General features: G+C 55.3%; 6 protein-coding genes across 6 annotated transcripts; 3 read left to right on the forward strand and 3 right to left on the reverse strand.

Annotated features, from left to right (window-relative positions):
* Positions 1–2,778: 2,778 nt before the first annotated feature.
* Positions 2,779–4,904, forward strand: CkaCkLH20_10315 (C6 finger domain-containing protein; the record flags this gene model as incomplete). The annotated part of the gene is made up of 3 exons (XM_038893029.1): positions 2,779–2,893; positions 3,293–3,406; positions 3,466–4,904. The coding sequence occupies 3 exons, from the start codon at positions 2,779–2,781 to the stop codon at positions 4,902–4,904; spliced, it is 1,668 nt and encodes a 555-aa protein (XP_038741684.1).
* A 722-nt stretch (positions 4,905–5,626) lies between these two features.
* Positions 5,627–6,954, forward strand: CkaCkLH20_10316 (mitochondrial carrier protein rim2; the record flags this gene model as incomplete). The annotated part of the gene is made up of 3 exons (XM_038893030.1): positions 5,627–5,823; positions 5,900–6,650; positions 6,724–6,954. The coding sequence occupies 3 exons, from the start codon at positions 5,627–5,629 to the stop codon at positions 6,952–6,954; spliced, it is 1,179 nt and encodes a 392-aa protein (XP_038741685.1).
* Positions 6,955–8,557: 1,603 nt separating this feature from the next.
* On the reverse strand, positions 8,558–9,259 carry CkaCkLH20_10317 (uncharacterized protein; the record flags this gene model as incomplete). The annotated part of the gene is made up of 3 exons (XM_038893031.1): positions 8,558–8,586; positions 8,724–9,045; positions 9,182–9,259. 3 exons carry the CDS (start codon positions 9,257–9,259, stop codon positions 8,558–8,560), a joined length of 429 nt encoding a protein of 142 aa, XP_038741686.1.
* A 1,286-nt stretch (positions 9,260–10,545) lies between these two features.
* On the reverse strand, positions 10,546–12,193 carry CkaCkLH20_10318 (uncharacterized protein; the record flags this gene model as incomplete). Its single annotated transcript, XM_038893032.1, has 2 exons — positions 10,546–10,856; positions 10,918–12,193. The coding sequence occupies 2 exons, from the start codon at positions 12,191–12,193 to the stop codon at positions 10,546–10,548; spliced, it is 1,587 nt and encodes a 528-aa protein (XP_038741687.1).
* Positions 12,194–14,502: 2,309 nt separating this feature from the next.
* Positions 14,503–17,736, forward strand: CkaCkLH20_10319 (dolichyl-phosphate-mannose-protein mannosyltransferase; the record flags this gene model as incomplete). The annotated part of the gene is made up of 5 exons (XM_038893033.1): positions 14,503–14,759; positions 14,816–15,105; positions 15,162–15,445; positions 15,504–16,973; positions 17,170–17,736. The coding sequence occupies 5 exons, from the start codon at positions 14,503–14,505 to the stop codon at positions 17,734–17,736; spliced, it is 2,868 nt and encodes a 955-aa protein (XP_038741688.1).
* A 1,144-nt stretch (positions 17,737–18,880) lies between these two features.
* Positions 18,881–20,941, reverse strand: CkaCkLH20_10320 (gdp gtp exchange factor; the record flags this gene model as incomplete). The annotated part of the gene is made up of 1 exon (XM_038893034.1): positions 18,881–20,941. The coding sequence occupies one exon, from the start codon at positions 20,939–20,941 to the stop codon at positions 18,881–18,883; it is 2,061 nt and encodes a 686-aa protein (XP_038741689.1).
* Between the last annotated feature and the right edge of the window lie 3,041 nt (positions 20,942–23,982).

Raw genomic sequence — 23,982 nt, forward strand, 5'->3', positions numbered from 1 at the left:
GAGGCGTGTAGTAAAAGTAGTAGTAAGTCAGTGTAAGCCAGGGTAAGACGGCACTGGCAATGGCAATGGCTGGACATGCTTCCAGGTCAGCGAATCGACACACGGTGTGCCGGTCTACCGGGGTTTTCTTTTAAACTGCAGCGGCTCGGTGTCCCGAAGTGGTAACTGAGCAGGTGAGGATCTACATTTCTTGGATGGAAGACCTGGGAACTTTCCCACCCGCCAGCTTTGTGTTAGCAAGTCGGGTCATCAGCAATGTCATCTCGTGTATTTCCCGCGCTGTTTCGGTAGGCGGATGGGAGTTGGCGGGCGTTGTGTTGTCTCATGGTGAAGCTCAGTGGAATGTAGGTATCGATACCTTTGCCGTGATGGCTGCTCAGAGCTGTACGGAGGTAGCCAGACCTGCGGCATGTCGAGAGTCTTTTTTTCCTCAAACATGACAAGCCGACTGGCCCAGCGCGGTCTCCATTTCCCCAGTTTCCAGGCTGTGCACAGCAATCCAATGTGTGCAAGTGTGCTGCTGCTCCCTTCCATCAGAGAACAAGGATGGCTCCCTCCCGTTCCCCGCCCGGTCGTATTGTTTGACCTCTTAATTTCACATTTTACCAGCGCGGCCTCCACGACGAGCGAGGGTTGTCCCGTTGTTTTGTTCTCTGGGCCGCCGTCCGTCCTGCCGTGGTGCCGATTCTCGAAGTCCTCGGGTTCCAGCCTGGGCGAATCTTGGATTCTCACAAGGCAAGATGTCGTAGGGCTGTCAGCTCGTCTCTTGTGCCTCGGTCCTTTACCTAACGAGATTTCGAGTCGTATTAGTCTTCTGGGTTCTCGGAATCATAAACGACGTCGTCGCGCCACCCCCGTAGTGATGGACTACCTCTCGACATTGGCGGGAATCTTGTTTTGGACATAGATATTTGCGACATTTATTCCGTCTTTGGCTTGGCTTGGCACGAAATTAAGAGCAGCGAAGGGGGCAGGCTGTGGAGGGAAATAAAAAGTCAAAAAACGAAAAGGCGCATCGTCAGTGTTGCTCCGCCCGGCGCACCAGGCGAGGCGAGACGACTTGGATCAACGTCTTACACCGGCGCGCTTCTTCAACGGCAAAGGAAAAAAGGACAAGGGCAACGAGAGCGAGAAAGAGAGAGGGTGATGAGAGACAGACATCGACACACAGCCCCCGAGTCTAGCCCGTCCAGTCTGGTAGTCGGTTTAGTGTCACCTGGGTGGCCCCCACTGGCATCTCTTGGTAGTTGTCTAACACGCAGTAAGGGCCTTGGTCTTGGATCTTAATTCTGGTATCCGTCCTGGGCTGCATCGAGGTGCATGATCAAGGTACGAATATTCGTACATGTGGTTCATGGAACTTGGTTACCTAACCCTACCACTACCACGCTTTTTCTCACCACGCACTCTCACATCACCTACCTTACCTTACCTTAGGTACCTACCTAGCTCACATCGCGCTAGGCTAAGGTTAGCTTTAGAGCTGTGAGAGCTGCAGCGGACGTTATCCAATGGCCCCCCCAAATTGAGATTGAGCTTCTCTCAGATTCAAGAGTCGAGAGTCAAGAAGTGAAGAGCGCCCTCCTCGGGTTCCGTCTGTCCAAGCTTTTTTAGGCTCCCTCCCTTCCCGACGAACGAAAAAGGACGCCGGGTCCCCTCCCACCCCCGGCCCCATCCGTTTAGTGGAACTTCCTCCGCCCTTGCTGCTTGCTGCTCCTCTCTGTCTGTCTGAGTCTCTTCTGCATCTCACTCTCTTACACACCCGCTCACACACAGCTTTCCCACATAGCTTTTCCCTCTCTCATACTCAACTCATTACCCTTACACTCACACATTCACAGCTCTTCCTCTTAGTCTCACACAGTCCTCAAGGGGCCTGCCGCTGCCAGGTGGAAACACGGCACCGGTCCCGCCCCTGTTATTGGACAATTCCACGCCTTCTTCGCCTTAAGCTACGCCCGCCGCCTCGTCCTCATCGGCGGCATCCAACAACAGCTGGTGCTGTCAGTGCCGCATATCCTGTGTTGGTGTGTGTTCCTCCTCACTCTCACTCTCAGTCTCACCCTCATCCTCACCCTCACCTCACCTTATTTCTTCCCGTCCTTTCTCGCTTTCGCCCTGTGAGTCCTCTCTCCACCCCAGTCCCGGTCCTGGCCCCGTCCGTCTCCGTCCCCCTCTCCACGTCCCTCCAGTCCTCCCCCGTACAAATCTCATTCCAAACTCCCAATTCCAACCCTCCTCCCCTCTCACCTCACCCCCCGTTTTCTTGGCTCTGCGGCCTTGTCGCCTTCCCCTCGATCAACAATTCTCTCGTTCCTCTTTCGTTCGAAGCTTTGCTCCAGTCAAGTCAAGCTCCAGCTTCCGCCGTTACCTGAGGCATTCCTCGCCTGGCCTCTCATTGCACACTGCCCACAGCCCACTCACTCACTCACTCACTACCTACCTACCTACCTTACCCTCCCAGTCCCAGGCCTGCTGGGGTCGCCACTGCACCTCTTAAGGTCCTGCTTCGCCATGAACTAACCAACTTCCAGATTCCAGATCTTCCTTTTTACCTTCCAAGGCTTTTTAGCCTTCAACCCTCTTCACCCATATACCCATCTCACACTTCAACTTCCATCGCACCCGTCTCTTTGTGTACTTTTCTTGCCGGGGGAGGGCCGCAGCAGAAACAGACCAAAAAAGGAAACACACACACACACAAACAAACACCTCGCGACTCCAACCAAGTTCGTGAGACCCTTCACACACACATCTCTCGCCGGTGACCTTCTCGCCATGGCGCATGCCCAGGATTCCCAAGAACCCCATAAACGGAAACGGGACGCAGACGACAGCGGCAGCCAGCCGGCTCATTCTGATCGCATTCCCCAGCCTCCTCCGCCTCAGTCAGGTATGTGCGGTGCGCCAGTGTGTGTGATCCAATGCCGAACTCTCCAACAACAACAAGTCCGAGAACAAGACACGCGGAAAACATGAGCCGTCGATCTCATCCATCAACTGCATCTTGTCGTCGCGCCCGGAGGCAATCGAGGTTAGACTCGCCATTGATCCCTCGCCTAGGCCTGCCTGCCAGCGCCGCCCGCACTTGTTATTCCCTCCCATCAGTCTTCTCCCTTCGTCTCCATCTGCATCCCAACGGTCCTCACCAAGTCTTCATCAACCGCTCGATCCGAGGGGCCCTTGGTGTTGGTTTGACTCGGCTGCCATGCATTTCGACCCCCCGTCGTCGGCTCACACTCGCGCGTAAAGCACACACGTGTAAAAAGCAAGCACACTAACATTGACCAAGGCAATTCTTCCATCATCAACTATCTCTCCAAAGCCAGTCCCGGCAAGCTCAGGCTCATCCAGGGCGAGCCTGACACTTTTTCCGATGTTCTCGGCCTATTGAATCAGTATGAAGGTACGGCTTGCCCTGGTCCTGATTCGTGTTATTGAATGCCAAGACTCAATTTTATATAGGGGTTCTCAACAGACACGAGAGTCTCGCCGCCAATTTGGGCGCCAAATTGACGGGCCCTCGCCTCCTCAAGGCCATGGAAGGCGCCTTCGAGGGTCCCATCATCACCAATCCGCCGACCGCCTACGGCGCAGCACCCGTGAGCTGGATCGACATTGTCTCCTTCGCCAAGACCAACCCGGAGAAGTTTGTCCTCACCACCGGTCATGACGGCGAGCGCACGTGTCAGTTTTACTTGGGCGGAGTGCAGGTCCAGATCTTGGAGGACGACTGGCGTCTCATCATGAACGGCGCGCTAGACAGGTTTTCCATCGTCTCAACGGCCCCTCTGGAAGAGGACGAGACGGCAGAGGTGGCTACTCTGGAAATCGTGGAGCAGCGGCTGCAGGTGCTCATCAAGAAAGCCGATGAAATCGCCAAGAGGGCGCGCCAACTCAACTATCATCTGAGCGGTCGGAAAGCTGGCATCAACTCGCGCCATGGTGGCCAACAACCGGGGGGCTCTACGTTTCCATCCGTCAATCATCCCCAGCGCCACGTCGGCAGCCACGGCTCTGGCTACGACCTCCATGCAGACCTTCTTCAGCAATTCGTCTCGTCCTCCTCCCAGGGCTATCCTCCCCGGGCTCCGTCCAACGCCGGCCTCGAAATCCATTCTGGTCAACACACACCGCCCGCTACAAATCCTCACCCACATTCGCTCCCTCTCCAAGGTCGCCCTGTTGTCGCAACACATGCGCCCGTAATACCGCAGCGGGACTCATCATACGACCCCTCGTCAGCACACAGAGGTATCATCACCGCACGCATCGAGAAGTTGAGTAAGGGGGATCAGATCTGGCCTCCGTGCGATCGCTGCCGTCGGCTCAAGTCACCTTGCGTGAAGCACCTGACGGCTTGTCAAGGTTGCACCAAGAAACACGCGAAATGCGGATGGAAAACCATCACCGAAGAAGAAATCGCCTGGCTCAACCGCGACGCTAGCAGCAGTGCCGACGAGGCACATATGGAGCCAAACCCAACAAACCCTCCACCGCGGGGGACATTACGATACGACCCTACTCAAGACGACGGCCGATCCAATGAGGAACCGCCACCGTCGGCCAGTCTGATGCCGGGGGAGATTTCTCGACCGGCCAGCCGAGGCCAGCAGAGCCACCAAAGTCACCAGAGCCACCAGAGTCATCAAAGCCAGCCGGGGCACCGTCAGCGATCGCCTATGGAACCCGGCTCTCGTAGTCGAACGAGTAGTTTCATGGACGTCGAACACGAGCCGCCGCCCAGCCTCAAGCCGTGGATGCCAGAGCCGAATCGAGGAGATCAGCTTCCTCCTTTGAAGAGGGACCATCTGTTGCTGAGCCACATGGCATCAGCTGCCACGGCGGCAGCAGATGCCCGAGATGCCAGCGGGACGCCAGCAGGTAATCTTGCTGGGCGGTAGCCGACATGGCAGATTGCGCAGATGTGTTTTTGCGCTAGAACGAGTGTATGAGCCCGCAACTTCAGCATCGCATACGAATTTTATGTGAGAGAGAGAGACAGACCAAGGAATCGAACGAGTGTGTCATGTGTGTGGTGTGTCGACGTGCGTATGTGCGAAGTGCGAAGTGCGAACAGAGAAGAAAAAGAACATAGCAGATACTCATAATGATACTCAATGAGCCATTCTTACATTTAAATCTCTGTGCTTATAACTTCGGTTTGCAAACTGTTCTACGTTATCCAGCAACCTGGAAGGTATCGAACGGCGCAGCCCAGCACTGACGACAGGGGGCGGCAATCGATGACCAACGACGTTGAACGGGGAGAAAGCCACAGGGAAAACGTGGATCTCCGCACGGACCATTTCGACCCCGTTCAAAGTGGATCACGTCAAATCTGAGCGTGGCGCGTTTTTACTTATCGATGTCAGTGAAAAAAAAAAGTTCCCAGCTCCATCAATGACGGGCTCTGGTTCTGCAGCTCCCTCATCCACCGCCCAACTCCTATCTACGACATGACCTCGACGTGACGGTCCCCCATTGTCGCCCTCCCTCCCGTTCATTCCATCCTTCGATATCGATTGCGATCTGGTTTCTCGTCGTATTACCGTCCGGCTTTCCATCCCCTCAGTCGAAAGCTGGTCGTCCGCTCTCCATCGCCTCGATCGCCACCTCGCTCTAGATGGCCCATTCTTCCGTGCCCGCCGAATTCATGTCTGCAACAGGCGACCGGCCGGCCGCGCGCCGCGCCCCGGATACGACATCGTACCCGACATCTAGAGAAACGGGCGACGTGATCCCCGACACAAAACAGAACCCCTCGGTGAATGGGAAAGAATCACCATTCGCCAAGTCATGGGTACATTTCGTCGCTGGCGGGTATGTCTGACGGCCTCCTTGAAGCGAAAAAAGATTGCATCACGGTATGCTGATCAAAGGTTCTCCGTGAATGTAGCGTCGGAGGAATGACAGCAGCGACCCTCACGGCACCCCTCGACGTCCTCAAGACCCGCCTCCAGTCCGACTTCTACCAGGCCCAGCTCCGCGCCTCCCACCAGGCCCGCGCCCAGGCCGTCGGCACCCTCAGCCCCCTCCGCGCCGCCGCCTTCCACCTCCGCGAGACCTTCCAGATCCTCGGCTCCGTCTACAAGATGGAGGGGCCCCGCGCCCTCTTCAAGGGCCTCGGCCCCAACCTCGTCGGCGTCATCCCCGCGAGGAGCATCAACTTCTACACCTACGGCAACGGCAAGCGCCTCATCGCCGAGTACGGCAACGGCGGCCAGGAGTCCGCCTGGGTCCACCTCTCGGCCGGCGTCGTCGCCGGCGTCACCACCAGCACCGCCACCAACCCCATCTGGCTCGTCAAGACCCGCCTGCAGCTCGACAAGAACGTCGCCGAGAAGAGCGGCGGCGTCCGCCAGCGCCAGTACCGCAACAGCCTCGACTGCATCCGCCAGGTCCTCCGCACCGAGGGCTTCACCGGCCTCTACAAGGGCATGAGCGCCAGCTACCTCGGCGTCGCCGAGAGCACCCTCCAGTGGGTGCTGTACGAGCAGATCAAGAACGAGCTGGCCAGGAGGGAGGAGCGCATCGTCCGGAGCGGCCGGGAGAAGAGCTTTTGGGACCGCACCGTCGACTGGATGGGCAACGCCGGTGCCGCGGGCGGTGCCAAGTTGGTCGCGGCCATCTTGGCGTATCCCCACGAGGTTCGTTCTTGACTCCCTCAGAGAGGAATGAGAAACGGGATTCGAACAAGTAGCTAACGTGAAGGAAAAATAGGTCGCGCGAACCAGATTACGACAGGCGCCCCTGGCCAACGGCCAGCTCAAGTACACCGGCCTGATCCAGTGCTTCCGCCTCGTGTGGGTCGAGGAGGGCTTCATGGGTCTCTACGGCGGTCTCACCCCTCACCTCATGCGTACGGTACCCAGCGCCGCCATCATGTTCGGCATGTACGAGGGTATCCTTCGCCTCTTCAACACGCCGTCCAAGACCGGCACGACCGTGTAAGAACCCGAGAAAAAAAAAAAAAAAAAAAAAAAAAACCGAAAAAAGCAACGACATATACACCACAAAAAACCGGCAGATCCAAGCAACGGCGGCGGTTCTCTTGGATGTCACCTTTTTCTTGTACTATAAATCCCCCTACGAACCGACGAGCGCACGACTGCGGAAACTTTTGGGAGGGGGAACGGACACACTACGCTCACGCTTTCCACGCTCTCACGCTCAACGCAATCCCTCCTCCTCAACCCCGGGCATATCGACACGCCAAAAAACTTCTCTTCTCACTACTTTTAGTCTTTTGTTTGACGAGGATACTCGAACAGCCACCACTACCAACTACCACGTTACAGCGGATGTACGATACGGAGCGAAGCGGGAACCTATAGAACTTTGTGTGTAAGGCTTCGAACGAAAAACAGGGGCGGGTCTATCTGCGGGAATAACGCAGAAAAATGTAAATGGAGCCCCTTTTGGAGAGAAGGAGAGGAGAAATGTCGGCAGCATCTTAATGGCGTTAATTCTTTCATGCGGGAGGGGGGGCGTCGTCATGTACAAAAATCCCAAAACAGAAAACAACACATACACAAACACTCACACCATACCTCAAGACACCTGATGAGGGAAGGAGGGCTTGGGTGTCTTTTGACTTGACGAAGATGACGAAGAAGAGGGGGTAGGGGAGAACACCCGAAAATCTGTGTACCAATAATGTATATAAAAACAGGCAGAGGTGTATAAAGAGGGGAAAAAAAATCAACTCTCATGAGAAAAGACGACGAACGAGGCTCGGGACTTTTCCGTTTTGAGGTGACGTCGGGGCGACGTGGAACAGTGTAGCTTCAACTCAGGCTCAAACCTGCGTCTTGGTTCCCCATGCATCAATTCAAAAAAGTAGTCACTTCCTGTTTTCCTCTTGGGAATTGGCTGGCCCCTTTTAATTCACTTAGATATGAAGTCGAACCGAGACGAGGTGTCCGAGTCTAGATTCGGGTTCTAGTATGTGACGTCACCTTTTGGAGGCTCGCTTTGTGAGAAGCCAAAGATGTCAATTTTTGTAATGCCAATAGCCCTCTCCATGGAAGAACGAGTAACGCTGATTGATGCTGTCCGCCTTCGGCGGATGTTTGTTTTTCGTCAAGCTCGGCGCGTTGGGGGGAAATCAAGCTATGGATGTGTTGAGCGGACGACGCAACAAAACAACACAAGCATAAAAGGTAAAACAGCTACTAGTTATTGGGATATGGAAACTTGATACGAAACGAGGAAAAAATAACAAGGGAGGAAAAAAAACAACGGCCACCGCTAGACACCGGCCCCGCCCTGCTCAATCGTGTCAAATCATGTCCTTCTTCTCTGCGCTGCTCATCATCCAAACACCGGGATTTTCTTCGTCAAGGGGCGTTCACTTCTCTTTTGTCCTCTCTCCATCCTTTTTTCAAAGACTTTCAAAACTCTGGTTCCCTTTCCCACCGAGCCTGGAACTCTTTGCCAGTCCCTCGAGCTGTGTGTCGGTGCGATGGTGCTTGGGCGGTCGTTTGCGCAGTTTGTTTGGTGTCCGCGAGGCCGACGATGCAAAAGTGTTGGGCAAGCTGGCTCGGAGCCTCAGTCACCACGCATTACGGTCCCAGTTGGGGTCTGGTAACTTGCTGTTAGCTGCCGGGGTTTCTTCAACTTTCCACCTCTGCTGTCTCCCAACCGCAACCGGCGCCATCTTGGCCGTTGGGAGACATGTGATGACAAGGAAGACGTGACGGCCAAAGAAAAGAGCTCACCTTGCACGAAAGCAGCCAGGACTTTGCTGCCCGTCTGCAGGAGCGGGTGGCCGACGACGATGCGCAGGAACTTCTCGAGGCCGGCGCGGCGGCCCTCGATGACGTCGTCGCTGAAGCGGTTCGTGAAGACCTTGCCGGGGAGAGGAGGGATGGTGACGCGGGCGCTCTCACGCTCGAGGATGTCGCGGAAGTACTCGAAGTCGGAGTAGCGGCGGCGGACGCTGGAGGCGCGGAGCTTGAAGGCGGGGATGTTTGTGCGGCAGACGATCTCGTAGTCGGTATACATGCCGCGACCCATACCGTGGGTTCGGGGGTTGCGGACCTGTGCGGGAGGGACGAGTTAGATAGTCAGTCATGGGCAATGTTTCCATTGCTGCGCCGGGCCACGAGAGGCGTTAAGCTCCATCGCACCGGTGGTCGTGGAGTGCGATTTGTGTTTGCTAGAAGGCCATGCTTACCTCGATCTCGAGGAAGTTCTCGGGAGGCCCGTAGATCTCGTCAAACGACTGCTGTCGCGTATCCGGCATCGCCTGCATGATGGGCCGATGGAAGCGCGGCGAGGCCTGGCTGCCCGCCTGCGAACCGGTCGGTGATGTGGGAGAGGTGGGGGAGGTGGGCTCAGCGCCGGCAGCGCGAGCTGTGTTCTGGGCGCCGGAATCCGTTTTGACGGCTTCTCGGGGGTGTCGACGAAAAGATCGAGGGGTTTTCTTTTGAGCTCGGTAGCCTCGTCGACGGCTGACGTCGGCGCGATATCGGGTTCGGCTGCGAAGGTTTCTCGATTGACTTTGTGGGAAGATAGGGATTGCCGAGTCGTTCGCGACTCTCGGTTCGTGTGGTCTTGAGGGCGCGGTTGAGGTGAAGTTGCAGTTACGGAAAAAAAAAGTCGAGGTGTGAGGAGGTGGGGGAATGGTGCGAAGGTAGCCGATTACGATAGAAGAACTTCGGGTGGTGTTTAGCTACGAATTGCGGGGGAGCAGCAATCACGTCCAAGCCCAACGTACCTTACCCGGCCGCTGTCCGGCGATTACATGGAAGGACCAGGCAGGGTAAGACGAGAGAGGCTGAGCCGATGTCTGTGGGGGGCTGGACTGAGCGCCGCCCGATCCAGCAGGTGGGGGTGTGCCGGGAATGCTCGTGGGATCTAGCCGATCTGGACCTCATCTCGTCCATGTTTGCTGAACAAGACTAACAATCACTATCCCCCAGCAGAATTCACTACTTTGTTTTTGTCCTTGTCACTTTCAGTTCTATTGAAGCCACTGTTGAAGCCAGGCAAATATTGTATTCTGGCTTGTTCTGATTATGTATTGCGGTCGTGCCTTCACCTCGCATACCAAGCTGTTACCATCCTTCACCGAAACCCGATAAATAGGTACAGAACTTGCTTACTACATCATACAATTCGATGCCGTGACTCTGAAATAATCTGCCAGCGGGGCATCGCCATCCCAAAGTGTTCAGACCATTTAGGGGTGTTATGCGCGAGACCAGATGTTCAGAAGCAGGTGCTGGTGCATCGTATAAGTCCCATGAAGAAAGCAACCAATAAACGCCGATTTTCTCACCTCCGAACCGTTTCTTCCGTCGCCCATATACAAAGGTGGTCGCATTGACCTCGACCATTTTTGGTGCTTTAAAGCAGCCGCCACGACCCGAATTATCGCGGATGGGGCTCACCCTCTGCTACATTTGCTGATCGGCGGCAGTCGCATATATGGCGGCATGGGTTGGCGTCTGAGCCTCTGAGCCGTGGTGAGATTACACAGCAGATGATAAACCGCGCGCCGGAGTGTAGAGTATGTCACCGGAATAGACCAGATCGTTACTTCTTGTCGGCAAATCTTTGGTGGATTGCACGGATCTGCTCTTCCACGTTTAGGCTGTGCAGATGGTTAATGTGCGCCTGGCTCTTGCCGTCAGGGTTTCCATCGAAACTATGGATGGCCGCCTTTTTCCGACGAGCAGCCTCTTCTTCCGAAAGAGGCTGGCCTGTGATGCCATCGAACACATCACTTCGTTGACTTGCCAATCGCTTCAGGTTGTTGGCGACGTCCGCGGTGGATAAGTTGGTGGTGGCATAACGCGCCTCGGCCTTGGCTCTTTGGTCCTTCCATTGAGGGTCTAGGAGCTCGACTGCATCATTTATTAGCATACTCGGTAATGTTGAGAACAAGTAAAATGGAGAATAGCTTACTTCGCATGTGCTCGTCCAGCTCATTCATGGGAATCTGCTGCTTGCAGTTGGGACATAACGCTGTCTGGACACTCTGTTTGTTGGCGGCGCGCTGAAGGGCCCTCGGTACGTAGTTCTCCTTAATCTTCATCGGAGCAGTACCACCACGAGCCTCAGCTCGCGCCTGTTGCTCGCGGGCACGCGCCTCTGATCTCTCTTGGATCCTCCGCTCCTCTTCCTCTTCCTCTGCTGTCCTCCGTGGCGGACCATTACCGTATGGTTGAGGCGCTGCTGGCTGGTACTGCTGCTGCTGGGGCGCATATCCCGTGTGGACAGGCAGAGTGTGAGAAGTCTGGGCGTATGCGTTGTACGACGAGTCTTCTTCACCCGGGAAAGCTTCCTCGATGCGGAGGTTAGAGCTGATGGACGCCTTGTTCCTCTCTTCAAGCGACGCATATTGCAGATCGTTCAGGTTCGTCGGGGGTGGCAGGTTCGCGTGCTCGTCGGCGTCAGTGAAGACAATGGTCTCCACAACCACGAAATCGTTCCAGTCGATGCGGGCAAAATCCATTCGCTTCTTCTCATCGTCTTCCTCCTTCTTTTGCTTCTCTGATTCCTGGAACTTGGAGTACTCGGCGCGTTGCTTCGCACGGCTCAACACGTGGTACTTGTCCTTGACGTTGTGCTCGAGTTGTGCAATACGCTCCTGCTCCAACTTTCCTCCTTCGCCGCCAAGTCCGCTGGCCCTCAATAACGCCGTATACTGATCGACCTGATGTTGAAAGAAGTTGTGGAACGTGTGATTGGGGATGAGGAACTGGAATTGCGGGTTTCCAGCCTCGCGCTGAGCAAGCTGTGTCATGAACTGGCGGCCATTCTTGGCAACGAAAAGCGCGGCCAAGCGGATGACCTCAAGATCCTTCTGATTGATTCGAGGCATTCGAGCGGAGAACTGAAAGTCGGGGGGCTTCGGCGGGCCTTGAGGCTTCTGTTCGGCGGGAGCGGCTTCGTTGGCGCGTCCCGCGGCGATGGCTGTGCCGCGGCCTGCCTTGATTTCATCGAGTCGCCATTGGTAGTAGGCGTGGTAGGCGTCCGTGCTGTTCAGAAAGCTGAACTTTGGGTTAGAGCGTTCCTTGTCGCGAATTCTGTCTTCGAAAACCAGACCGTTTCGCGCGACGTAGCCAGCCGTCTTCTCCAGCACATTGCGGATTTCGCGAGGAGGAAGAACAACTCCTTCGGGATGCTTCAGGTCATCGAGTGCGGCGGAGGCATCGCCGTTTGTCGCAGGCGTGGCCATGTTGTGGTTGAAGGTGCGCGCCGTCGGAGTGATGTCGTGAGGATGCGGCGCGTGGAGCTTTGGGGGATGTCGAACGGAGGACAAAGCTGTCTTGCGCCTTCGTACTTTTTTCGGAGACGCCAAGGCAATCTGGGCTCCAGACGGTTGGCGCGATGTCTTAGTCAGCACGACGAGTCAAGTCAGCACGGGCCACAGTCCGCTTTCTTCAGCTGCAACTTCCATATTCAGGATACCCGGGTATTGCAGCAACTTTCCAATTGGAAATTTAGATGCTATTTCGAAAAGAATTGCGTCTTGGTTCACCTCATTCTGAAGGTTCTCCCACTGTATCTTTCTCACTGATTGAAGTATGGTATGGAGTGCTGGCTTCATTTAGATGAAGTTGAGCGCTACCTGAGTCTGGCTCTTGTTGGACACAATTGCCATAGCGATTCCTCACATTAGTTGCTTCCGGCGGAAAATGTCTTAGCAAGATCTGTGGTCAGATGGGGGTCTCCTCAACCATTTGCATTGTGAGTTCTAAGATGAGCCCTGCTCGTTCTTTGGCAGCTCTGTTTCCATCACTAGCGACTGCCCCTATTTGTAACTTTCGGTTAACCCCCCCTTACGACACAGCAAGAGAAATTTGCACACCTTCTCGCCCACGTTAGGTTGAATCCAACGAATCTTCACATAGGCTGACACGTAGTTGTGGACAGATATCTATGAAGGCCGAGATGCGGGCCAAGGGAGAAGGATCGTTTGTGCTGGTAGAAAAACAAAGAATGAAGGGAGCCAGGCCGTTGCGATCAAGTCCATCCTCTAATACGTGCCTTGGCGGAGTGCTTGAGGAGCTAGCAACGAGCCATCTAGGTGAATCGGCCACGGCCAAAGGCTTGCGTGGAATACCATGATCAAGTCTGAGAGATGACATAAGCAGCACACAGCCTAGGACTTACGACAGTAGCTACTTCGAATAAGTTGATGAGGCCCCGAGATGCATGAAGGATGCGGAGCTCTTGCTGCACTCTGGAGAGGCAATCCAAGGTGTTGGTGTCGGAGGTACAGTGCTTACGTACACCAGTTGTCCTTTTTTTCCAATTGCTTCAGCCGCATCGCAGCAGTGCACTGGCCACATCCCATCCAAAGTGGGAATAGGAGGGTCCAGCGAAGACGTCCTCACAGAGCAGCTGGAGGACAGAGAGGAGACGTCTGACAGAGCGAGAACAATGGCAGCCACAGCAAGTCCTCCCGACGCCTACATTGACGCTAAAAGAGGGGGCTCGGATACTAGACAGGAGCTATGGCATCTCCTGTCAGCTTCTGAGTGCTCGTTGGAATGCAATCTGTATTCCCCAAATGGCCACCTGTCCAACCAGAACCAACACGACTTTCAGGATCAGCTCGGGGTTCCGGTGTCAGATGCCAATGCTACCTTGATGCCTTCACAAGCGAACCGCGTTAAACCGCGTTAAGTGATTCTCAGGTGGGAGCAAGCCCCCAGCGGATCAGTGGGGGCTGGCTCAATATAACGCGTCCCCGGGGATTCGCAGAAACCCGGGAACAAGAACATGGTACTCTGTAAAACTGCAGACCTACTTGAGATCTGGCCGTCGTCCTCAATGGATCTGGACACTTTCAGCTCTATGACAGCCCAGGGTAATTTTAGACACACTTCGCGCTTGCTGATGGTCCTCCCAAGAACAGGCCTTAAAAGGCAGACGCGAGCTCTGTAAACCAATGATGTGTCTCGTACACTGCATAAATGCGGGCCATTCATGGGGAATCGTGGAAGGAACTGCGAAGGGGGGGCGTGGAGGGTCTCCAAGGGGGGACCTCGAGAACCCTAGCTTCAACCAATTGTTTGCTGTCAGACCACATGGGACGGAGAGGCCACGGTGCATTCGACCCTCCCCTATCCTCCCTTCCAGCCTGTTCCTAGCCGTCCGTCATCAGCTTCCGCGGTCAAACTTTCCGTCGCCAGACCGGACAGTCCTTGACCACTTCTTTTTTCCCTGAACCTCCCTTTTTTGGTCTGTACACTCGACAAGAAACTATACAACTTCCCCTCGAGGGCATTCATCGAGGTCGCCCGTCAACCTGCCTTTGCACGAATGACGGCCTTTTAATGCTTGTCTTTTCTTCTCGACTTTCGTTGATTCCATTTCTCACAACCTTGTCCTCTTCTATCTTGCGAGCTATCGACCACTCCACCACCATCGTCGACTCCTACGTCGCCCACCATCGTCGCCTCTGAGCGGAACGAGCCTCCTATCCCCGACCCAGTCCCGCGCCGCCTTCTGTCCTCTGCGATCCGATAATCACCGGCGATGGCTGCCATCAAGGGCGTTCCGAGCCAAAAGCTCGAGAAGCCCGCCAATGGTGCAAACGGCACCCATGCCAATGGCAATGGCAAGGCCCCCGTCAAGCGCGAACAGAGCTACAAATCGGAGGGCGTCGAGGACAATGATGTCTTCCTCTTGCCCATCTCAGACTACCAGATCATGCTGGTTCTCACCGTCGTTGCTGCTGCCGTGCGCCTGTTCCGAATCTACCAGCCCACCAGTGTCGTCTTCGACGAGGTCCAGTAAGTCCATCTCCTGAACCGCTCATGGTTTCCTCTCTCTAATTCCCTCGCTCCAGCTTCGGTGGCTTCGCTTCGAAATACATCAAGGGCAAGTTCTTCATGGACGTTCACCCTCCTCTGGCCAAGATGCTCATCGCTCTGACCGGTTGGTTGGCTGGCTTCAATGGCGACTTCGACTTCAAGGAGATTGGCAAGGACTACCTCGAGCCTGGCGTTCCCTACGTCGCCATGCGAATGTTCCCCGCCATCTGCGGCATTCTCCTCGCCCCTCTCATGTTCCTGACATTGAAGACCACCGGATGCCGAACCACGACTGCTCTGTTGGGTTCCGGCTTGATCATCTTCGGTAAGCCACGCGTCCCCTATGACACTTCCCAACGCAACACTAACACGGCCATCCAGAGAACGGTCTCCTTACTCAGGCTCGCCTGATTCTGCTTGACTCTCCGCTCATGGTCGCGACCGCATTCACCGCTCTCGCCTTCCAATCCTTCACGAACCAGCACGAACAGGGTCCTGAGAAGGCCTTCCAGTTGAGCTGGTGGTTCTGGCTCATCATGACGGGTCTCGGTCTCGGTGTTACTTTCAGCATCAAGTGGGTTGGTCTGTTCACCATTGCCTGGGTTGGAAGCTTGACCCTGATCCAACTCTGGGTTCTCCTCGGCGACACCAAGAACGTCACACCGGTATGTCATCCTTCTGGCCTGGTAACTAATAGACCATCGCAGCTAACAAGAAAACCAGCGCATTTGGGCCAAGCACTTCATGGCTCGCGCCTTCTCTCTTATTATCATCCCTTGGACTTTCTACATGGCCATGTTTGCCATTCACTTCCTCTGCCTCGTTAACCCGGGCGACGGTGATGGATTCATGAGCTCCGAGTTCCAGTCCACCCTTAACTCCAAGGGCATGCAGGATGTCCCGGCCGACGTTGCCTTCGGCAGCCGCGTCAGCATCAGACACGTCAACACTCAGGGCGGCTACCTTCACTCTCACCCCCTGATGTACCCCACGGGTAGCAAGCAGCAGCAAATTACCCTGTACCCCCATAAGGACGAGAACAACGTTTGGCTTCTTGAGAACCAGACCCAGCCCCTCGGCGTCAATGGCGAGCAGATCAATGGAACTCTGGCTTGGGACAACCTCCCTCAGCCCGTACACATCAAGGACGGCGACGTCATCCGCCTGTACCACCTGCCTACCTTCCGCCGCCTTCACTCTCACGATGTCCGCCCCCCTGTCACGGAAGCTGACTGGCAAAACGAGGTTTCGGCCTACGGTTACGAAGGCTTCGAGGGTGATGCCAACGATTTGTTCAAGATCGAGATCGTCAAGAAGCAATCGCTGACATCCGCGGCCAAGGAGCGCGTTCGCACGATTGAGACCAAGTTCAGACTCGTCCACATCATGACCGGCTGTGTTCTCTTCTCCCACAAGGTGAAGCTCCCTGACTGGGCGTCCGAGCAGCAGGAAGTCACATGCGCGAGAGGTGGTACTCTGCCCAACAGTCTGTGGTACGTCGAGTACAACGAGCACCCTCAATTGACTGGCGAGAACGTGGAGAAGGTCAACTACCGCCACCCTGGCTTCTTTGGCAAGTTCTGGGAGCTGCAGAAGGTTATGTGGAAGACCAACGCCGGCCTGGTTGAATCTCATGCCTGGGACTCTCGCCCTCCCTCTTGGCCCGTCCTCAAGCGCGGCATCAACTTCTGGGGCAAGAACAACCGCCAGATCTACTTGATGGGCAACCCCATTGTGTGGTGGAGCTCTACCCTGGCCATCGTCGCCTACGTTCTCTTCAAGGGCATTGCAACTCTCCGCTGGCAGCGCAGCTGCAATGACTACAAGAACGTCACCTTCAAGCGTTTCGACTACGAGGTCGGTACAGCTGTTCTGGGCTGGGCGTTCCACTACTTCCCTTTCTACCTGATGGAGCGTCAGCTGTTCCTGCACCACTACTTCCCGGCCCTCTACTTCGGCGTGATGGCGCTCTGCTCCGTCTTCGACTTTGCCACTGCTCGCATTTCATTCGCCGGTATTAGGAACAACCCGATCATCAACCGCGCCAGCGCCGTGGCTTTCCTGGCCCTCACCATTGCGGTTTTCATGCTCTTCTCTCCCCTGGCCTACGGCAACCCCTGGACCAAGGCCGAGTGCAACCGCGTTAAGTTGCTTAGCACCTGGGACTTTGACTGCAACACCTTCCTTGACGACGTAAGTAACGCTACTGCTGTTGTGCCGGAAAGAGGAATGCCCGAGAGAGGATTGTGATAGCCCGTATTGTCTCGCATGCATTATCACATGCAGAAAGACTTGTCTGGAGGGATTCATAGCCAATTGAGATGAGATTCGGCCCAACGTCAATGGGAATCGTGATGGTTGAATGAGGCTGACATGTTTTGCATCATAGTACTCTCAGTACACGGAGATCCTCACCCGCACCTCCGCTGCACCGACCCCGACTCCTGCCCAGTCCAAGGTTCCCGCCCCTCCCGTCGGCGGCGAGGTGGGACAAGTCCCGCTTCAAGACGCCCCAAAAGAGCAGCCCCCGGCGGCGGACGTGTCGGACGCGCCGGCCCAGAAGGTGCTCTCCCGGGAGGAGCGCGTGGAGTACCGGGACCAGGACGGCAACCTCCTCGACGAGGAGCAGGTCAAGGCCTTACAGGGCAAGGTCGAGTTCAAGACAAAATACGAGACGCGGACGCGCGTCGTCGACGCAAGTGGGAACGAAGTGCAGATGCCCGAAGGCGGATGGCCGCAAGAGCCTGGTCACGACCAAGGAGCCAACGTCGCGCCTCCTCACCCTGATGTCCAGGGCGTGGATCAGGAAACCAAGGCCAAGCCTGCCGACGAGGCGCAGGACTCCGTCGCGCCCGATGCCGCCGAGAGCGTCAAGGGCGCCAAGGAGGCCGAGCAGAAGAAGCCCAAGCCGGCGAGCGACGGCGGCAAGGAGGCGACGGCTCAGGAGGAGCTCTGAGTTCGGATGCGATATTCAGACGGAGTATAGAAAGACCGCCGCGCTCCCCGCGACGGATGATATGTCACGATAGGCGCCGTCGTCTCTCTGCCATCTACCCCAGAAATCTTACATTTCGAGGACGAGGTAAGGCAGGGGAGATTGGATGAGGAGCGCGAATATCAAGGGCACACAACTCAATGTACAACCAAGCCCAGCCTGGCGTCATGTAGAAGGAGAAGAAAAAAACGGGAGAGTTGGGTGGATGGATACCTAGGCGGCGGTAGGGAAAGGGTTATGAAGCCGAAATCTCATTTGTTGTAAGACCACACCACACACAATCACACATGCAAAGCAAATAACATGCCTGTCAATGTCAGAGTTCATTGATGGGCTCTTTCCTTTTTTTCTTCTTTTTCAAGTTTACAATAATACAGCTGTTTCTTTGCTGAAGAATGATGTGATTTCCCATTAGATACATCTGGTATATCTGCACACATGGGTGTATTTGAGAAGCAGTAGCTAGCACCGAGTAGGGCTTTCTGAGTAGTAGATGAGCATGTCATTTTGCAACATGCAAAGAGGTGAAGAGCTGATTAGTTCGAAGTTGCTTACAGATGTCGCGATGTATAGCCCCTTGATCAAGCTGTCCTATTGATTCAAGAGGACGTTATGAGTAGTAGACAAAGAATCTCAAGTCACTATGCATCAAGCAACAGTAGAGTATATCAAACTCAAAGGTATCATTGTGTCTCTGCCATTAAGCCTAGTGAAGCGGCCTCTAGTGCCTGTGTCCCTTCCCCCTTCGTCCCAGACTGTCTAGCGAATGCATGCCCTCCCAATGGTAGCTGTAGCTGTGACTGTAACTGTTGATTGTCCCTGCGCAAACACAGTTTTTGTTCTCCAAAACGCCATGCCAAGTGCAAGCAAATGATTTCCCTGAACCCTCCCCGGGCTTGGTAGCGTCCCAAATTCCCCGCGTACCCTCTCCCCTCCCATGCGGCCATCATTACAAGCCCTGGCTTGCATTTGACCTTCGTGGTATGCAGCCGGCATATTAATACAGTATCGAAAATTATGTTGTACGTCGTCAAATCGACTTTCTGTCGCTCGACTAGTTGCTCTGCAGTCGTCTCTCTGCTGGAGGAGGTTGAATATTACGTTTTTAGTCGGTTGCAGTGGCTGCAGGCTTTTCCTGGTTGTTGGGAATGCTCAGAGACAGACGCTTCTCCCCATCCTTCTCTTCACCAGCAGCCTTTTCTGGAGACAGGCTCTGTGTTGAGTTGCGGATACTTGGACTCGGGGTCTCGGGCCTGGCAAGCGGGGCTGCGAGGTCCTTCGGCGTCTCCGTATCATCCGACGTAGTCTCGTTTTCATTGAGCGTCTCCAAGACCTCCGGAATTGTTGCAGCTGGTTCTGCCTCTTCCTTTTCTGAAGAAACCTCTTGAACATCGTTGGCATCGCCGTCGTGACTCGGCCGAGGACTCTTCTCTAGTCCCGGCGCCACGGAATGGCTAGCGGGGACGACTCCACCGCCGATACGAGACCAGAACATCTGCTCCCGAAGGCGAACACTTTCCTCCCAAGCCGCCTTCTCCGCGTCCTCGTCATCCGCACGCCAGTGGCCATCCTTCAGGATGCGCAAGAAATTCAGGAAGTCGCAGGTGGATCTCACGCGTCCTAGGCAGTATTTGCAAAGGGGGTACCGCTGTGCTGAATCTGACTCGCTCGTCCGGAAACGATAAGTTCGCAGGTGCTCCTCGTCCTTACGCGAGTCACCGCACAGTGAGCAGGGATAGAATTGCGGCTTAACGATAGACGCAAAAGGTGCATTTGCAGGAATAGGCTCGACAACGATGGATCCGTCGCTCATGGCATTCAGAACGCTTCGGCGAGCGAGCCAGGAGAGACCGGGAGCAATATCCAATCGAAGTGTGGGCTCTACGTCCTCTGCCACGACGCGCTTGAAGAACTTCGTCTCCTTCAGTGCGGGTAGCGGTGGTCCAACGTTGGATGAAGCCGTGCTAGACACTGACGCGGGGGTGTTAGGTGTTTGCGGCGACGACGACGCAGGAGTTCCAGCAGTTGAGAGCGAGGCCGTTGAGGCGTTGGAAGGGTGTGCGCTCGAGGTGCTTCCGCCCATGCCGAGGCCTAAGCCACTGAGACCAGTAAGAGAGCCCGAAGAAACGCGGCTGCCGGCGCGGTTGCGGGAGGTGCGGGTGAGAGCGACAAAATCCTCATATGAGCCCAGGTCTGTTCGCAGGACTGGTTGTATGAGATGAGTGAGACTGAGTGGGTATGTTGGCGAGGCCGGGTCCAAAAGGGGTGACGGGGCGGCTTCGGAGCGTTCGTCGTCCTTGAACTCGGGTTTGCTAAAGCCAGGAGAAGACGGTGCGGTTCCGGTGGTAGAATCTTCTCTCTCAAGCGCCATCTGCTCCATGACGTGTTTGAGATCGGCGAGCTGTTGTTGTTGGGAGGTCAGTAGGGTCTCCATATCGCCTATCTGAGACCTCAGGTTGTCGTTTTTCTTTTGCAAGGCTTCCTGCTCCAGCCGAGCTTCTTCCTTAGCTGAGATGACCATGTTGTTGGCCTCCTCGAACAGCGCCGTAGTGAGATTTTCCAGCTCCTGCTCGATCTTCTTCTTTTCCTTTTCAATGTCTTCTCGCAACTTCCTTTCCTGGTGGACGCGGACCAGGATGTTCCTTTTCTCCTCCTCGACGACCTTCCGGCGCACCCAAATATCTCCGGCGAGCATTTCTCGTTGTGATGCATTCTGGTCCTCCAAGTGCTTGATTTGCTCGCGGGCTCTTTCCAATTCCTGTCTCGTGGCGGTTAATGTGTCGTCCAGAGTGGTTTGGTGGTTAATCGCATTGATGAGTTTTGTGCTTAGTGTCGCGACCTCGTCGTTCAGATCGGGGTGATGGGAGGTGTCGGCCTCGCTTGCCGGGCTCATAGCCCGGCTCCGGGGATCGGGCAAGGTGCTGAGTTCGCCGTCGTCGTCAGGGGTAGATACTGGCATGGGCCGCAGCGATGGAGAGGATGGTGTTGAAGACATTATCGGTACATCGGCGACGGAAGGTGCTTTGCCGGTGGTTTTGACAGCCTTGGGGCTGGGTGAGGGAGATCGAGCCATGGAAGAGAGAGACCTGAAATGGCCGAAGGGTCTGGAGCCCGGCTGAGGACCGGCATGCTGAGCCCAGCCCGCGACCGCGATGAAGGAATCCATAGCTGCCAAACGCGAATTCTTTGGTTACTCGGGGTTGATAAGCAGATAGCAATGTCAAGAGCAAGCACCGCCAGCGAGGACGAAGCTGTCGACAGTTGTGCAAATGTGCGGAAGGCCAGGCAGCGAAGGCCAATTGATTGCGGGTAGCAATCTAGCAAACAGCCGAAATGGGGCGTTGGGGAGCCTTAGATAAAGCAAGACGACATGGCGGTGCAATCGAGCTGGTGATAAGGCTCCTCGATCAGGTTCTCTCGGCGGTTAAGTTGATGGTGCACTCGGGTGCCAGGAGAGGAAAGAGGTCGGGTCGAGATTAGGTCGTTGGTCGATGGGGGTTCGTGATGGTGACTGCAGGTTGGGTGATTCGTATACGAGGCGAGGTTGGCGGAAAGAGGGGTTTGTTGCAATGATGATCAAGAAGGAAAGAGGAGAAGAAGAGATGATAGGTGAGGTCAGGTAAGAGCGAGACCAGGTCAAGCCGAGCGGCGGAGCCAACCCTCTTGAGTCTTTTCCAGTCGTGGCAGGAGGCGGACGCGGACTGCGCGAGTGGTATTAGCAGCAGGTGCTTGTGCAAGAAGTGCAGATGCAGAGCACCTACGAATAGAGAAGAGGCAGCGGCAAAGCGAAAAGAAGCAGCCACAGAGAGAATGAGATGGGCAGTAAAAGACTGGGGGACAAGGACCAGGACTGGAACCAGGCGGATGACATGGATGGCATTGGACGGGTCAAGTGCATGTTTGACAGGGGACCCCATCAGAGAGTTCCAAGATGGTGGTGGGAGCGCCGGGCCTTGAGCACCTTGAGCTGGACCTGGGCCACGGCCACGCCAGAACGGGCAGGGGTGGAGGCAGTGCACACTGCTGCAGCACCGGCAGCAGCCAGCAAGCAGCGACAGCGAACCTTGATGCCTCTCTCGCGAGGTGTGCAATGAACCTCTATGAAAGTCCCGGTACCGCAGCAGGAATAAACCCGGCATAACTTATGTAAGCTTATTAGACTCCACTTGTGCAAGTTCCGAGCGAGGTCCCTCAGTAAGCCGCTTTCCCTCTCACGATATGACACCTGTGACTCTGCATTCTATAGGTATTCGCGCAACATTGGCAGAAATGCCTTCGTCATGCCTCCGGACAATGCAAAAAGCAGCTAGACAAATAACAGACTAGCCAAGGTACCTTACCTTGCTCGATAGTCAGCCAGCAACCTTTTGGCGCAAACGAGGTAGTAATCATGGCAGCGCGGAATGCGCACGAGCAGGGGTTCATGCGGAGGAACATGCCGTCAGTCAGTGGTGGCAGGCGGCTGACGAGTGTGACGACAACCACAGACGATTTTTGGCTGCACATGTTCCATCGCATGTTCAAGTGTCGCACCGGGGCGGTCGGCTGGTCGGTCGGTCGGAACGCTACTTGCCTTTTGCGTGTTCACGCAGTTGAGCACCTTATTTATCGAGACTGATGAGAGAAATCTCACACGCTGGCAACATCGTTGCCGGTTTAATCGGGAGAGTTAGTTCTGGTGGGAACCGGACCGGGGGCTGGTTAGTTGCGAAAGTGGGCAGACCAAGGCCGCTGAGATGACGACCACTTGAATGATTCGCATTCGCCCCTTGAGAACTCCGTCACAGCCACAGCTCAATTAAAAACCCAACTCCGTCATTCCCGCCGCGTAAAGAAGAACCCCGTGCGAAAATTGCGAACGCGGAAACCACTTACACAACATATTACCGCGTATTTCAAATGGGACGGGTGCGTGTGCGAGTGCGAGTTGTGATGTTTTGCAGCCGGCCGTTTTATCAAATAATGTTTTGGAATGGCCGTTTGATAACACAAAAGACGAAAGCGTCTCATCCATCTCACTGGCCAGAGGAGAATAATAAACCTGTTGAAAAAATCCAATTCAATTGAATTCAGGACTGCGACAATCCCATTCAATTCCGCATCGCATTCCAGGTTCCCACCCGGAACTAACTGACTTGCTGCTTCGGGCAAGTAGGTTCGCATCGGTTAGACGGCTAAAAACCGCTCGCGGCTCTCGTCAGTTGTTGATCGGCTTCCATTTCGTCATGTGAGCGTGACAAGACGAGTTTTCCCCTCTTTCGCCTTCCGCTGTGGCTCTTTTGTTTCTCGTCGCTTCCTGTCGTGCTGACTGGCTGGCAGCTGCAGCGATCATGGCAGCAGACGGAAGGAACCAGACAGCGAGAGCACGGGCGTCAAGACAATCCGCAGGTGTCGTCAGGTGGTCAAAGTTATGAACCACCTTCAATTATTATGCATGGATTATCCACCCTATCCTTCCCACGCCGTCTCCATTTCCCCGCCGCTATCCGACCGAACCTGCCTGCCTTTATCGTCCACATCTCGCGTCTGGTCCTCCGTATTCTCCTGAACCCCTTCTCGCCTACGAACCTCACCAAACTACCTTACCCAACTACAAGCTATCAACCCTGCTTCATTGCTTCGGTACGCCGCAACTAGGCACAGCCCGTTCAAACGGACCCCGACGCGCACGCATCGCTGGAACACGACCATCTCCAACCCCGGCCAGCGAAGAACCACTTCAGATCAACAGAACCGCTCACCAGCCCCGTCACCCCATCTCTCTGCTGCATCGCCTGTCCTCAGATCTGCGCTGTCATCTGTCCTCGCCCCAAAAATACCACTATCGTATGCCTATCGTCTCCCCATGTCTCGCTCATCTTTCTGTGGAATGCTGTAACGTCGGTCCAGTCGGTTTCAGGTCGTAAAGACCATGGCCGACGAGCATCATTCAAACACGGATATTTACCGCTCTCATCCAAGGTATTGTCGGCCGTCTTTCGTCTTTGCTCTCGGATGACGACCGTTTCCTGATATCAAACTACGGTACCCATGCGGCTATGCGCTGGCAGCATCACAACTACTCTAGTGCTCTGCTGTGTCAGAAGCCTCAACTGCAGAGGCAGTGACGCGCCGCCAGCGCTACACTACTCTCGAGGCCGAGCACCGGCATGGCATCTCAACATGCCTGTCACATCCTGTCAATCCGTGCGTGTTGTCGGCCCCGTT

This window comes from Colletotrichum karsti (genome assembly GCF_011947395.1).
Source record: "Colletotrichum karsti strain CkLH20 chromosome Unknown Scaffold39, whole genome shotgun sequence".
Taxonomy (NCBI): Eukaryota; Fungi; Ascomycota; class Sordariomycetes; order Glomerellales; family Glomerellaceae; genus Colletotrichum; species Colletotrichum karsti.